The sequence below is a fragment of the Leptodactylus fuscus genome, chromosome 2, assembly GCF_031893055.1.
Source record: "Leptodactylus fuscus isolate aLepFus1 chromosome 2, aLepFus1.hap2, whole genome shotgun sequence".
Classification (NCBI taxonomy): domain Eukaryota; kingdom Metazoa; phylum Chordata; class Amphibia; order Anura; family Leptodactylidae; genus Leptodactylus; species Leptodactylus fuscus.
In genome coordinates, this window is record NC_134266.1 from 74,159,317 (window position 1) to 74,170,363 (window position 11,047).

General features: G+C 40.3%; 1 protein-coding gene across 1 annotated transcript; it reads left to right on the forward strand.

Annotated features, from left to right (window-relative positions):
- The first annotated feature begins 8,733 nt into the window (after nucleotides 1-8,733).
- Nucleotides 8,734-10,004, forward strand: LOC142194057 (uncharacterized). Its single transcript, XM_075263084.1, has 2 exons — nucleotides 8,734-9,155; nucleotides 9,245-10,004. The coding sequence occupies exons 1-2, from the start codon at nucleotides 8,734-8,736 to the stop codon at nucleotides 10,002-10,004; spliced, it is 1,182 nt and encodes a 393-aa protein (XP_075119185.1).
- Nucleotides 10,005-11,047: the final 1,043 nt, after the last annotated feature.

Consider the following 11,047-nt stretch of genomic DNA (forward strand, 5'->3'; position numbering starts at 1 on the left):
TGATTTTGACACTGAATCCGCCTCTAAATCAGCCACCAAAAAAAGCCTCCCAATAGAGTTCAAAGCCGACTGCGCATGTCCGCGGCCATTTTCTTGTGGCTGATTACAGAAGCTTGCTATGAAACAATAAATTATTTTTCATAGAGCTTTCCAGAATCAACCCTTCAGTCCCACTCTTGGCCTTAATTACAAAAAGGGGGCACCCCCACTAAATAGGATAAAACGTAACCTTTATTTATAATATTTTTTTTTTTATTAAAATACCCCAACACAGTATTCGGCCCCTATAATTCTTGCAAAGGGCATATGTGTAAGTGTGTCTATCCACTCTACAGATTGAATAAGAGTGAATTAAATTAAATATACCCTGTGAGTCTGGGAGGAATTTAATTCACTCTTATTCAATCTGTAGAGTGGATAGACACACTTACACATATGCCCTTTGCAAGAATTATAGGGGCCGAATACTGTGTTGGGGTATTTTAATTTTTTAAAAAATATTATAAATAAAGGTTACGTTTTATCCTATTTAGTGGGGGTGCCCCCTTTTTGTAATTATTGTAAAATTGGCAACCCTTGATCCAGTGTGTTCTTCCACTCTTGGCCTTACTCATTAGTATAACTAGCAAAGATTGGGCCCCATATCAAACTTTTGACTTGGGCTCCCACACAACATAGTACCTCCTTTACTGGCCCTAAATGATAACGCCCCATTTACATACACTATAATGTCCCATAGTGGTTCATTCACCAAGTATAACGTCCTATAGTGGCTCCTGCACACAGTATTATGCCCCATAGTGGCGCCTGCACACAGTATTATCCCCCATAGTGGTCCCTGCACACAGTGTCATTCCCCATAGTGGTCCCTGCACACAGTACTATTTTTTATTTTTATTTTTTTAAATGTAGATTGTGAGTCCCACATGGAGCTCACAATGTACATTTTTCCCTATCAGTATGTCTTTTTTGAAATATGGGATGGAAATCCATGCAAACACGGGGAGAACATACAAACTCCTTGCAGATGGTTTTATGTCCTTGGCGGGATTTGAACACCAGGACTCCAGCGCTGCAAGGCTGCAGTGCTAACCACTGAGCCACCGTGTGGCCCCTCCTGCACACAGTACTATGCCCCATAGTAGACCCTGTACACAGTATTATGCCCATGAACAATTATTATACTCTGAAGTCTTTTCAGACCCCAGAGTATCAGAGACCCAGGGGAGGATACAGACATAAAAAACACTGCTACTTATCTGTCCTGGGCTCCGGTGCACTCCCTGCTGATGTTAGCAATCTTCAATGATGGAAAAGATGTCACTTGAACCAGGCTTGTGTCATGACGCATAAGGACGCAGGCCCGGCCACGTGATGTCTGGGAAGTCACCAAGTAAGCCCGAAGCCTTCCAGAGCCAAGAGAGATAAGTAACAGTGATTTTATGTTCCCACACCTCGCCTAGCCCTACGATCATTATACTCGGGGGGGTCTGTTTGTGAGGTTCGCTAGCCCACGGCCTTGTCTGACCACTGTATAAGCAATGCCGCCCCTGCTATCTCTTGTGTCACCCCTTCTACCTCATAGATTGTAAGCTCTTGCGAGCAGGGCCCTCAATCCCATTGTGTGAAATGACTTTTCTTGTAATGCATCTTTCTGTCTGTATTTGAACCCTACTAATTGTACAGCGCTGCGGGATATGTTGGCGCTATATAAATAAAATTTATTATTATTATTACTTACTGATCCCAGGTCCTTCTCACAGCCGTCTACGCAGAAGGAGAAGCGCCGGCGGCCGTGAGCAGGAGCCAGGATCGGTAAGTAAATAGAGCCCATTACTTCAGCAGGTAACAATCTATTTTTAAAAAATCTGCAGCGGTAGCGGCTGGTGTCGGGCCACCTAATGTTCCAGGCCCTGTGGCTACCATTGCTACCCTAGTAGTTACACTCCTGGTTAGATGTGTATAAGTTGTCAATGTAAATGTTCCTAGTTAGAATATGCATGATTATGTAGCAGTACACTAATGCGTGGAATTATTGATGATGCTATTTTCCTATGACAATTTCAGTCCATTGTGTGCTAGCACAGGAAAAATATTATCTCAGATAAAGAAATCAGACTTTGCTTTAGGCAGGAGACAAATGATCATCACATTAAATTGCTCGCATCGTCGCCTTGACAAGGAATGAAAGTTTACAGCAGCTGTTTCCATCTCCTCACATACTAAAATTATGTACATAGACTCTCTGAGGAAAGATTTATTTTACCAAAACAAATTGATATTTCATAATGAACACGGAATAATATTAGTCACATAGAAGATATTGACTGAGCACTTTGGTACAGCTTCTATTATTACGCTCAGCATCATGTACACATTATGGGAATAAAACTGTGAAACCACAAAACCTGCAACAAATTTCAGTTTTAACCAAATTCAAGACAGAAACTGATAATCGGTCAAGGAAAAGACTATTGAGCAGATGGAAGGAGCAGCTTGTCCTTTGAGATTTGGATTGACTGCAGTTCTGATCATATATTTTGTCACTGTATCTTCATCTTGAGTCTTGGTGTCATCTTCTAGTTCTTCACTTCCAGTTGTATCCTGTTCCTTGGTACTATGCTGTTCACAAGACATTTTATTGTTCTGTCCTGACTAAAGGCGTTCCTTGGTTATTACATAATAATGATACAGCTCTTTTAGAGTCTACTATTGTAGTACGTTCTTAAAGAAAAGAAAAGAGATCAAAATGACATAAAAACACAATAAGTGAGATTTACCTCAACGATTATCTGCTGCTTTGGTACTTCTTGAGTTTCCGCTGGTCTCTATTTTCTAGTCCCCATTGACACATTGGAAATGACCACTTGGCTGAGGTGGAAAGCAAATGATAGTCATTATTCCCATATGGATAGTAGTCAGGTCACTGTGCTCTCCCATTGAAGGATATAGTCTATATTGAGGTAGGAACAGCCGTGACCCAGGAAGCATCAGAATGAGAACAGCCAGGACCAAAAAGCATCAGAATAAGAACAGAAGGGACCCAAAAAGCATCCGAATGAGAACAGCTGGGACCCAAGAAGCATCAGAATGAGAACAGAAGGGACCCAAGAAGCATCCGAATGAGAACAGTTGGAACCCAAGAAGCATCAGAATGAGAACAGTTAGGACCCAAGAAGCATCCGAATGAGAACAGCCGAGACCCAAGAAGTATCAGAATGAGAACAGAAGGGACCCAAGAAGTATCAGAATGAGAACAGAAGGGACCCAAGAAGTATCAGAATGAGAACAGAAGGGACCCAAGAAGTATCAGAATGAGAACAGAAGGGACCCAAGAAGTATCAGAATGAGAATAGCAGGGACCCAAGAAGTATCAGAATGAGAATAGCAGGGACCCAAGAAGTATCAGAATGAGAACAGCCGGGACCCAAGAAGCATCAGAATGAGAACAGCCGGGACCCAAGAAGCATCCGAATGAGAACAGACAGGACCCAAGAAGCATCCGAATGAGAACAGACGGGACCCAAGAAGCATCCGAATGAGAACAGACGGGACCCAAGAAGCATCATAGCGCCTGTTACTGTCACACCTCTTACAGCTATGACTCTGTATAACATCATTCTAGATAATGTCCTGACTCTATTTAACAGAAACTAAAAACCCTGAAAAATAACATATCTGAAATTTAAAAAAATGATGAAATCAGGTCTGCTTTAAAAGATGTTGGATATCGCCAAAACGTATGAAGTCTCTGACATGATTAAATGAATATGAGCTATAGATAAATGTTTCAGAGAAGGAAATTGGTTGTGGACCCCGGGACCTTAGTACAAATCTTATTGACAGACTCCATTGATGTAAAGATACATTTAGTAGGGTGAGGGTCTTGCCGCTGTAAATTCTGCCCATCATGTTTATTTATTTGAGCCTATACTAATTAATGGGAGAGTCTCTGCAGATTGCTGTCATTGCCTGTAGACTATACAGTCTGTCTACAAATGCCATATCCATTAGCAAATCAGGTGCTGTGACATGGTGGATGTTTATTTGCAAGCAACTTATCTTCAAACATCTTTATTTTTACTAGTGTTGTCTAGCACCACTGTCAGATGGGACATATTTGTGTGAGTGCAGCTTAACCTTTGACTGATCTCATGCTTAGGACTCTATCACCCAACTTTTCAATTCTCACTGTCACCTCACATTGCAGGCTGATGTTTGTGAGAATACATCCATCGTCTCTTCTCATCACAACAGGCATCTCTGCTAAGTAAACCAGCTGTTCATTTGCCAATTATTGTTGGAATGAGGATGGTGGCTAGCGATAAGTTGTCAGTGGCAAATAGCTTGGAAAGTCGCCTGATTGAAAATGGTCATAATAAATACAACATGTCCTTCCACCAAATACAAACTATATTGTCTATGGTAAAAATGACTATGGTAAGACTTTAGATTACATCAAATATTGTATATTGACATATATAGACATTGTCTAGTTGTTCCTGAATAAATTATAAATCTTTGCTCCTAATGTCTGTGACAATACTACAAAATAATTTGAATACCTGGATATTGTATAAAAGTCACTAGGCTATACTCCCCACGTGGTTCCTTGGCTGGCACTATTGTCTTGTGTCACTGAGTCTTGTATGCTGTCACAATCCAGGTCCCCATTCCCACATTGATTGTTTTCCTCGGTGTTTGTTAGGATTTTCTACTAGTACTCTGGTTTCCTTCCACACTGCAAAATGTATTAATATATTAATTAGGATAGTGGAAGATTGCAACAGGACAGACTGCGATCCTTCTGCTAGTTGGGAAATAAGCAAGCTCTCCCTCAACTCTCCTCAAATCTTGGGGTAACTTGCTTGGCCCGACATGGGGTGTGGAGCTATGACTTGTGTGATAGACCTGTAGGTTGGGGCTGCATCAGTCGGAGAGACCGGTCGTCTGAATGACTGACCGTGTGGACAATTGGAAGCTTCTGTAATCCTATGGCTCGCAAATCCCAGGAATGATGCGCTCATTTTGAATAAAAGCAATAAGCGCCTTGGAATAAACTAAATCAGGCTTTTATTTCAACAGATAAGAGATAACGCGTTTCAGAGTTTTACATGCAAACATAAAGTGCGCACCCCTTCTTCAGATCTCACTAATAAGATAGCGCTCTTTGCGTTGAAGGCTGCCCAGCCCTTAACGTAACCAGCGCTATCTTTCCTGGGATTTGCGAGCCAAAGGATCACAGAAGCTTCTAATATATTAATTAGCTATGTACATGCTAGATATAGTGAACGTAGGGTGTGAGGATAATAGTAATGACAATGTCTGCACAGTGTAGCAAACTGTTGATGCTATATAAGCAATAGAAATTGTACTAATAAATCTGCTTCAGTCCTTCCTATAGGGTGGACTGGCACACTGCCCCAATTGATGTGAGATGATCTGGGAATCCATTGCATATGATAGTCACCCCTAGTAGTGATACAAGGGACACTAACAATTCAGAGATATGTGCAGAGCATGCTTTGCCTCTCATGGCAGGGCTTTCAACTGGCATTTTTCACCAGGATAATGCTTGCCCACACACAGCAAGGTTTCACACGAATGTTGGCCTGTCTGGTTGACAGATTTATTGCCAGTTGAGTGTTTATGGGACAACTGGGTTGCCAACATTGGTATTCTACGAGCATATCTACAGGCCCAATTGCAGCATATCTTGACAAATGTGCTGCAGGATACCATATGGAACCTGTATACCTCCACGACTAACTGTATCTCATCTTGTATCCCGGATACAGATAGCCTGTCAGGGTACTAGAACCTCTTTTCATTGTACAGTTTTTTTTCATTCTTTCTAATACTGTAATTTTTTTTACATATATCATCATTACATTCACACATACAAAGTTTCAATGGATCCCAACAATTCCTTCTTGGTGTGTTTTTTTTCATCAATGAGTAAAGATGCGTCAAAAGGTCTTCTGCCAAATGATGTTGTCACGTATCATTGTTCTGTTTAGCCAATGAAGAATTCATACCTACAATATTTGTGTCTTTTTTTTACCCCAAAGTATTTACTATCACATGATTTTTTTTCTGGTACTTCATATAAAACTCAGTCAGGATATCTCATAAAACTGTCTGGACTCTTCGGCAGTAGCACGGACTCTCTTTTACGTGACCCATCGATGCAACACTTGCAGCCAGGTTTATTGCTAGGGTCTTAAAAGATCAGTGCAATAATGGGATTCTTTTCTTTTTCAGCCGTTTTGTTGTAGATTTGTGAGTTTGGCAATGAACCATCAGACATTGATCTATGTGAATCAAGTTTTTAGTTTGATGTATTTTTATAGAATGTATAATTATATTTATTTTTATTTTCCATATATATATATATATATATATATATATATATATATATATATATATATATATATTACAAAATGTATCATTATCATAAAAAAGTCCAAAAGTAGCCTAAGGGAAAGAAACAACCAACTCATTGGGTGAATGAGACATAGGTGAATCTGACATGTATAAAATATCTCTGCGTACTATATGCAAGGTGCCATTGGTAATCTCCGCCGTTATTTCTTGATTATTCTGACGTTCTATTTTAGTCAAATGTCAGTATTTTCCATAAAAATGCTTACATTCTACTTTCTAATCAGACCAGCCGCAGATTTCAAATTCATCAGCGGAATGGGAGAGGTCACCTTTGGTTACTCCAAAAATAGTAACAAGACCCAGTTATGTATGGAAAATTAGGAGGTGTTGAGGAGAAGTAACGCAAGCTTAGATAAGATCAGGGCTGTATACATACTGACAAATAAGCAATAACAGCAAGGGAAACATGAAGTAACCTTTCTAATTTTCCCAATGTTGCTGATTTGGCATGACTTCAGAGCTACCACACTGTTATAAAACAGAACCTTTACTTTACAGATGGGTTTCATCAACTGGAGACAAATTTTATACAATCTTCCAGTGTTTCTCTGTTTTAAAGAAAGTACAAAATAAATCCTTGAACCAGGAACATGCAAAATGACTGTGGCCTCATGGATTCATTTCTAGTATTTAACACTGAGAAGAAAATATTTTTTCTACTTAATTTTGGGAGTAAATGGAGTAATTTACTATTATGGCATTACAAACAGTGCTTACCTAGAGCTCTATAATACTGTACAAACTGTACAAATACTGTGTGCTGTCATACAAGCTTCATCCACGTAACTTGTACCGATGACTTGTACTGCATGTGCCACCATACAGATCCTTGTTGCTGAAAAAGACTCCTGACCACTAACAGAAATATGTGGCCTATGAACGCCCCAGGTTCACTTTCTAATAATCCGATGATGTTCTGTTTCACCGCTTCCAAAGCGGAACATCACCAGTATTCTTCACCCCCCATCCCCATCAATACTTACGTGTCTTCCTGTGTCTGGAACGGGGCCTCCTTTCCTCTTCTCTTCCAGAGTGTGCGCAGTCTGGAGGTGAGTTGAAGACATCCGCAGTAGAGATGACAAGCCATCTCTACTGGCAGTAGCCATTTCAGTTCAAAGGAGACAATTCACCATTTATTCAGCTTCATTAAAAACCAAACAATTTGGAATATTCAGTCCGAACCCGGATCATGACAACAGGGCCGCCGATAGGGCAGTACTACCGCTACTGGCGTCAGGGGCCCGGCCAAATTGAAAAATTGAGGGGGCCCGGCCCCTGGCGCCAGCAGTCCAAGGGCTGGATTGGGGGATGGGGACCGATCGGGGCCCTGACATTTCGATCGGGCCCCCTGCAGTGCCCACTGCCCAGGCCCCAGGTCAGAGGAGGTTGTTTAAGCCAGTGTGCCGCGGGGAAAGTTCCCCAAACGCGTGCCAAGATTGGCACGGGAGACCTACTGTACATTGCAGGCACAGCAGCCAGTCCCTGCTTGTAAATGTAGACGGAGTGTCCTTACACTGCTCTGCTAGAGCTCAGGTGTAGGACACGCCCCCTTCTCTCCCTGCCCACCAATCAGAGATGAGCCTCTCACTGCACCGGATAAGGGCTCCCTGGACCTGCTGCTACACGTGAGGAGCTCCTGCCGTCTGCAGCCCAGAATAGGAGAGGAGGAGAGGAAGCTGAACAAAGTGAAAGTAAAAGAAAACACCAGGTTAGTAACTATTCTTATTAATGTCAGGCATTTGGGGTTATTAATTTAGTTTTAGTAACTCCATGTGCCTCACATTAATAGCAATTAACCCCATCATGTCCCTCATATTAACCCCTGTGGCTCACATAAGAGTTAATAACATGTGTGACATATGGGGGTACTATATAATGAAGATATTTACTTAATTATTACCTCCATATGTCTCACATATCAGTGTCCCTTATGTAAAGCACACAGGGGGTTAATGTGAGGGACATGATGGGGTTCACTGCTATTAATATGAGGCACATTGAGTTGTAACCTGTAATATACATGACCAAACTTTTTATACACAACTGTGGATATAAGTACAGACCTATACATTTCTAAGGACCCATATATACAGCCATTCTTTTTGTGGCTGTGTATCTGGGCCAAATTGAAGAGCTGAAAATTATAGAGCAGGTCCTATATCTGTCCTATACATGAGTCCCCTTTTGACAACAATAATAAAGCATTATGTCCCGCCCTTCCTACTTCCGGGCGAACAGCGCTTTCCGGTTTAGACAGTGTTAGTGATGAAGTGATGATTTCTCGTAATGACAAGTGCTTATTTTAAAAGTTTGGATATCGGTGATCAAGCCCGATACAAGGAAAAATTGACAATAGAAGGAAAAGAAGGTCCGGATCCTTACGATAATCGAAACAAGGACAAGTTTGTCAATGATTGTACATTATGGCCGACTGTGCAATGGCCCCATCTATATGATTATTTGGTGAAGTCTCCAGGACCTTATACCGGAGAGAGTTTGAAGGCTTTCAAGTCTTTGGAAGCTTTTAATTATTTCCAAAGTGGCAAAATATATAAGGTTCTAATACATAAACCTGAAAGCTCTATACTATATCGTATTGTTTTAGCTACAGTTGCACCAGGACAACGAAATGGAAACCCATACGAATGTTGGATTGTTTGCCACGAAAATGGTGAAGTTTTTTCAGCCCACTGCCAATGTATAGCTGGGTAAGTAATGGTCCATTTAATAAAATGTTTTATGATAGATAACTGTAGAATGTGCACTCAACAATTATATTTTCTTATTTTACTAACAGAATTGGAGAAGTTTGTAGCCATATAGCTGCAGTTCTCTTCGCTATAGAAGCAGCTGTGACTGATGGAGCCACAAGTACATCTGTGACTTGTAACCCTTGTACGTGGAAGACTACAGGCAAGAAAGTGGTGCAAAGTATGAGAGTAATTGACATTAATTTCTGCAAGCCAACTAGAGGACGTACATATAAAAAGTTCTCTCCTTTACCTGTTCCTGTGGCTCGTGGTTCTCCTAAAAAACTTCTGAGCATGCTAATGGAGGCTAATCCAAATGCTAAAATTCTAAGGCATTTTCCCACCAAGACTTTCGACCCACAAGAAACTGACTCTGCATCTGAAGACGAAATAGATGAAAGCGTACTCCCCATGTCACTGATTAATCTTTATAACCTACAGTTTAAAGATCTTGATGATGAAGGCTTAGAAAATGTGTTAATATCCGTATTTGACAGTTTATGTATTTCACAAAAAGAGGCTGATTACCTAGAGCTTGCATCCCGAAAACAGAATATGAGTGAAGTATGGAGACTAAACAGAAAAGGACGAATATGTGTATCACAATTTCACAGGGCGATGACATTTAAAGAAAGTACAAGTTCCACTAATTTAGTAAGAGATATCATGGGCTATACAGGTGGTTTTCAGAAATCTGATGCAATGGTATGGGGAATTGAAAATGAGGGAAAAGCCAGAGAAAATTTATTCAGGAAGAACAAGGGAAACACCAAGAGTTTCATGCCGCAAAGCAGGATTGGTAGTTAACACAAAATGGCCACATCTGGGAGCCAGTCCTGATGGGTTCACAGAATGTATTTGCTGTGGGAAAGGAATTGTTGAGATTAAATGTCCCTTCACTTATAAGATGTCCACAATTAAAGAGGCATTAGAAGATCCAAAATTCTATCTAGAAAAAAATAAAAAGCTAAAACCTAATCACCATTATTACACTCAAGTACAGGGTCAGCTGTTTTTAACAAGAGCAAAATTTTGTTTTTTTGTAGTGTTCATACATGATGAAGTGACATACAGTAAGATTTACCCAGACACAAAATTTTGGGAAGAGGCATTAAAACCGAAATTGGATAGTTTTTATATAAAATATGTACTCCCAGAAATCCTAACGCGAAGGCTAGACACAGATTACATTCCAGATGGAGGAGAACGGTTGTACTGTTTGTGCAAATCACCTGCAGCAGGAAAGATGATTGCATGTGATGGCGATAGGTGTGATGTCATTTGGTTCCATTTCAAATGTATGAATTTAAATCGAAAACCTAAAGGAAAGTGGTATTGTCAAAAGTGTAAAACCTCTTCATAGTGATTTCAGGTGTATTCATCATTGCATAGAGCACACAAAAATGACTTGTCACGTGACCAGTTGTCTGCTGAATAGAGGTTGAGAGGTTAGACCACAATGGATGCCAAACAAAAAAACAATACTCGTGTCTGTTTTGTCAATTAAGGTAATTCATTACCTCTTTATATTTATTAATGTTTAACAGTTTTCATGTTCAACAAGTTTTCATGTTCAAATAAAGGTAACAAAAACAGTAAGGGTATGTTCACACATCAGTATGCCATCCGTCTGTTTGAATTCAGTTTGACACTTCAAAACGGACTGATACACATGCTGATTGTATACTGACACCTTTTTCTGCTGATAGCAAACGTTCTCTGTTCCCTAGAGGACAGATAAGGGGATTAAAAGTAGCAATTGGAAACAGAGTAGAGATAAGGACATTTATTATATCTCCTTATCTCTACTCTGTTTCCAATTGCTACTTTTAATCCCCTTATCTGTCCTC

Coding starts and splice junctions, on each gene's coding strand:
- LOC142194057 (XM_075263084.1), top strand. CDS start 8,734: ATGACAAGTGCTTATTTTAAAAGTTTGGATATCGGTGATCAAGCCCGA. Junction 9,156..9,244: donor CACTGCCAATGTATAGCTGG/GTAAGTAATGGT, acceptor TTTTACTAACAG/AATTGGAGAAGTTTGTAGCC.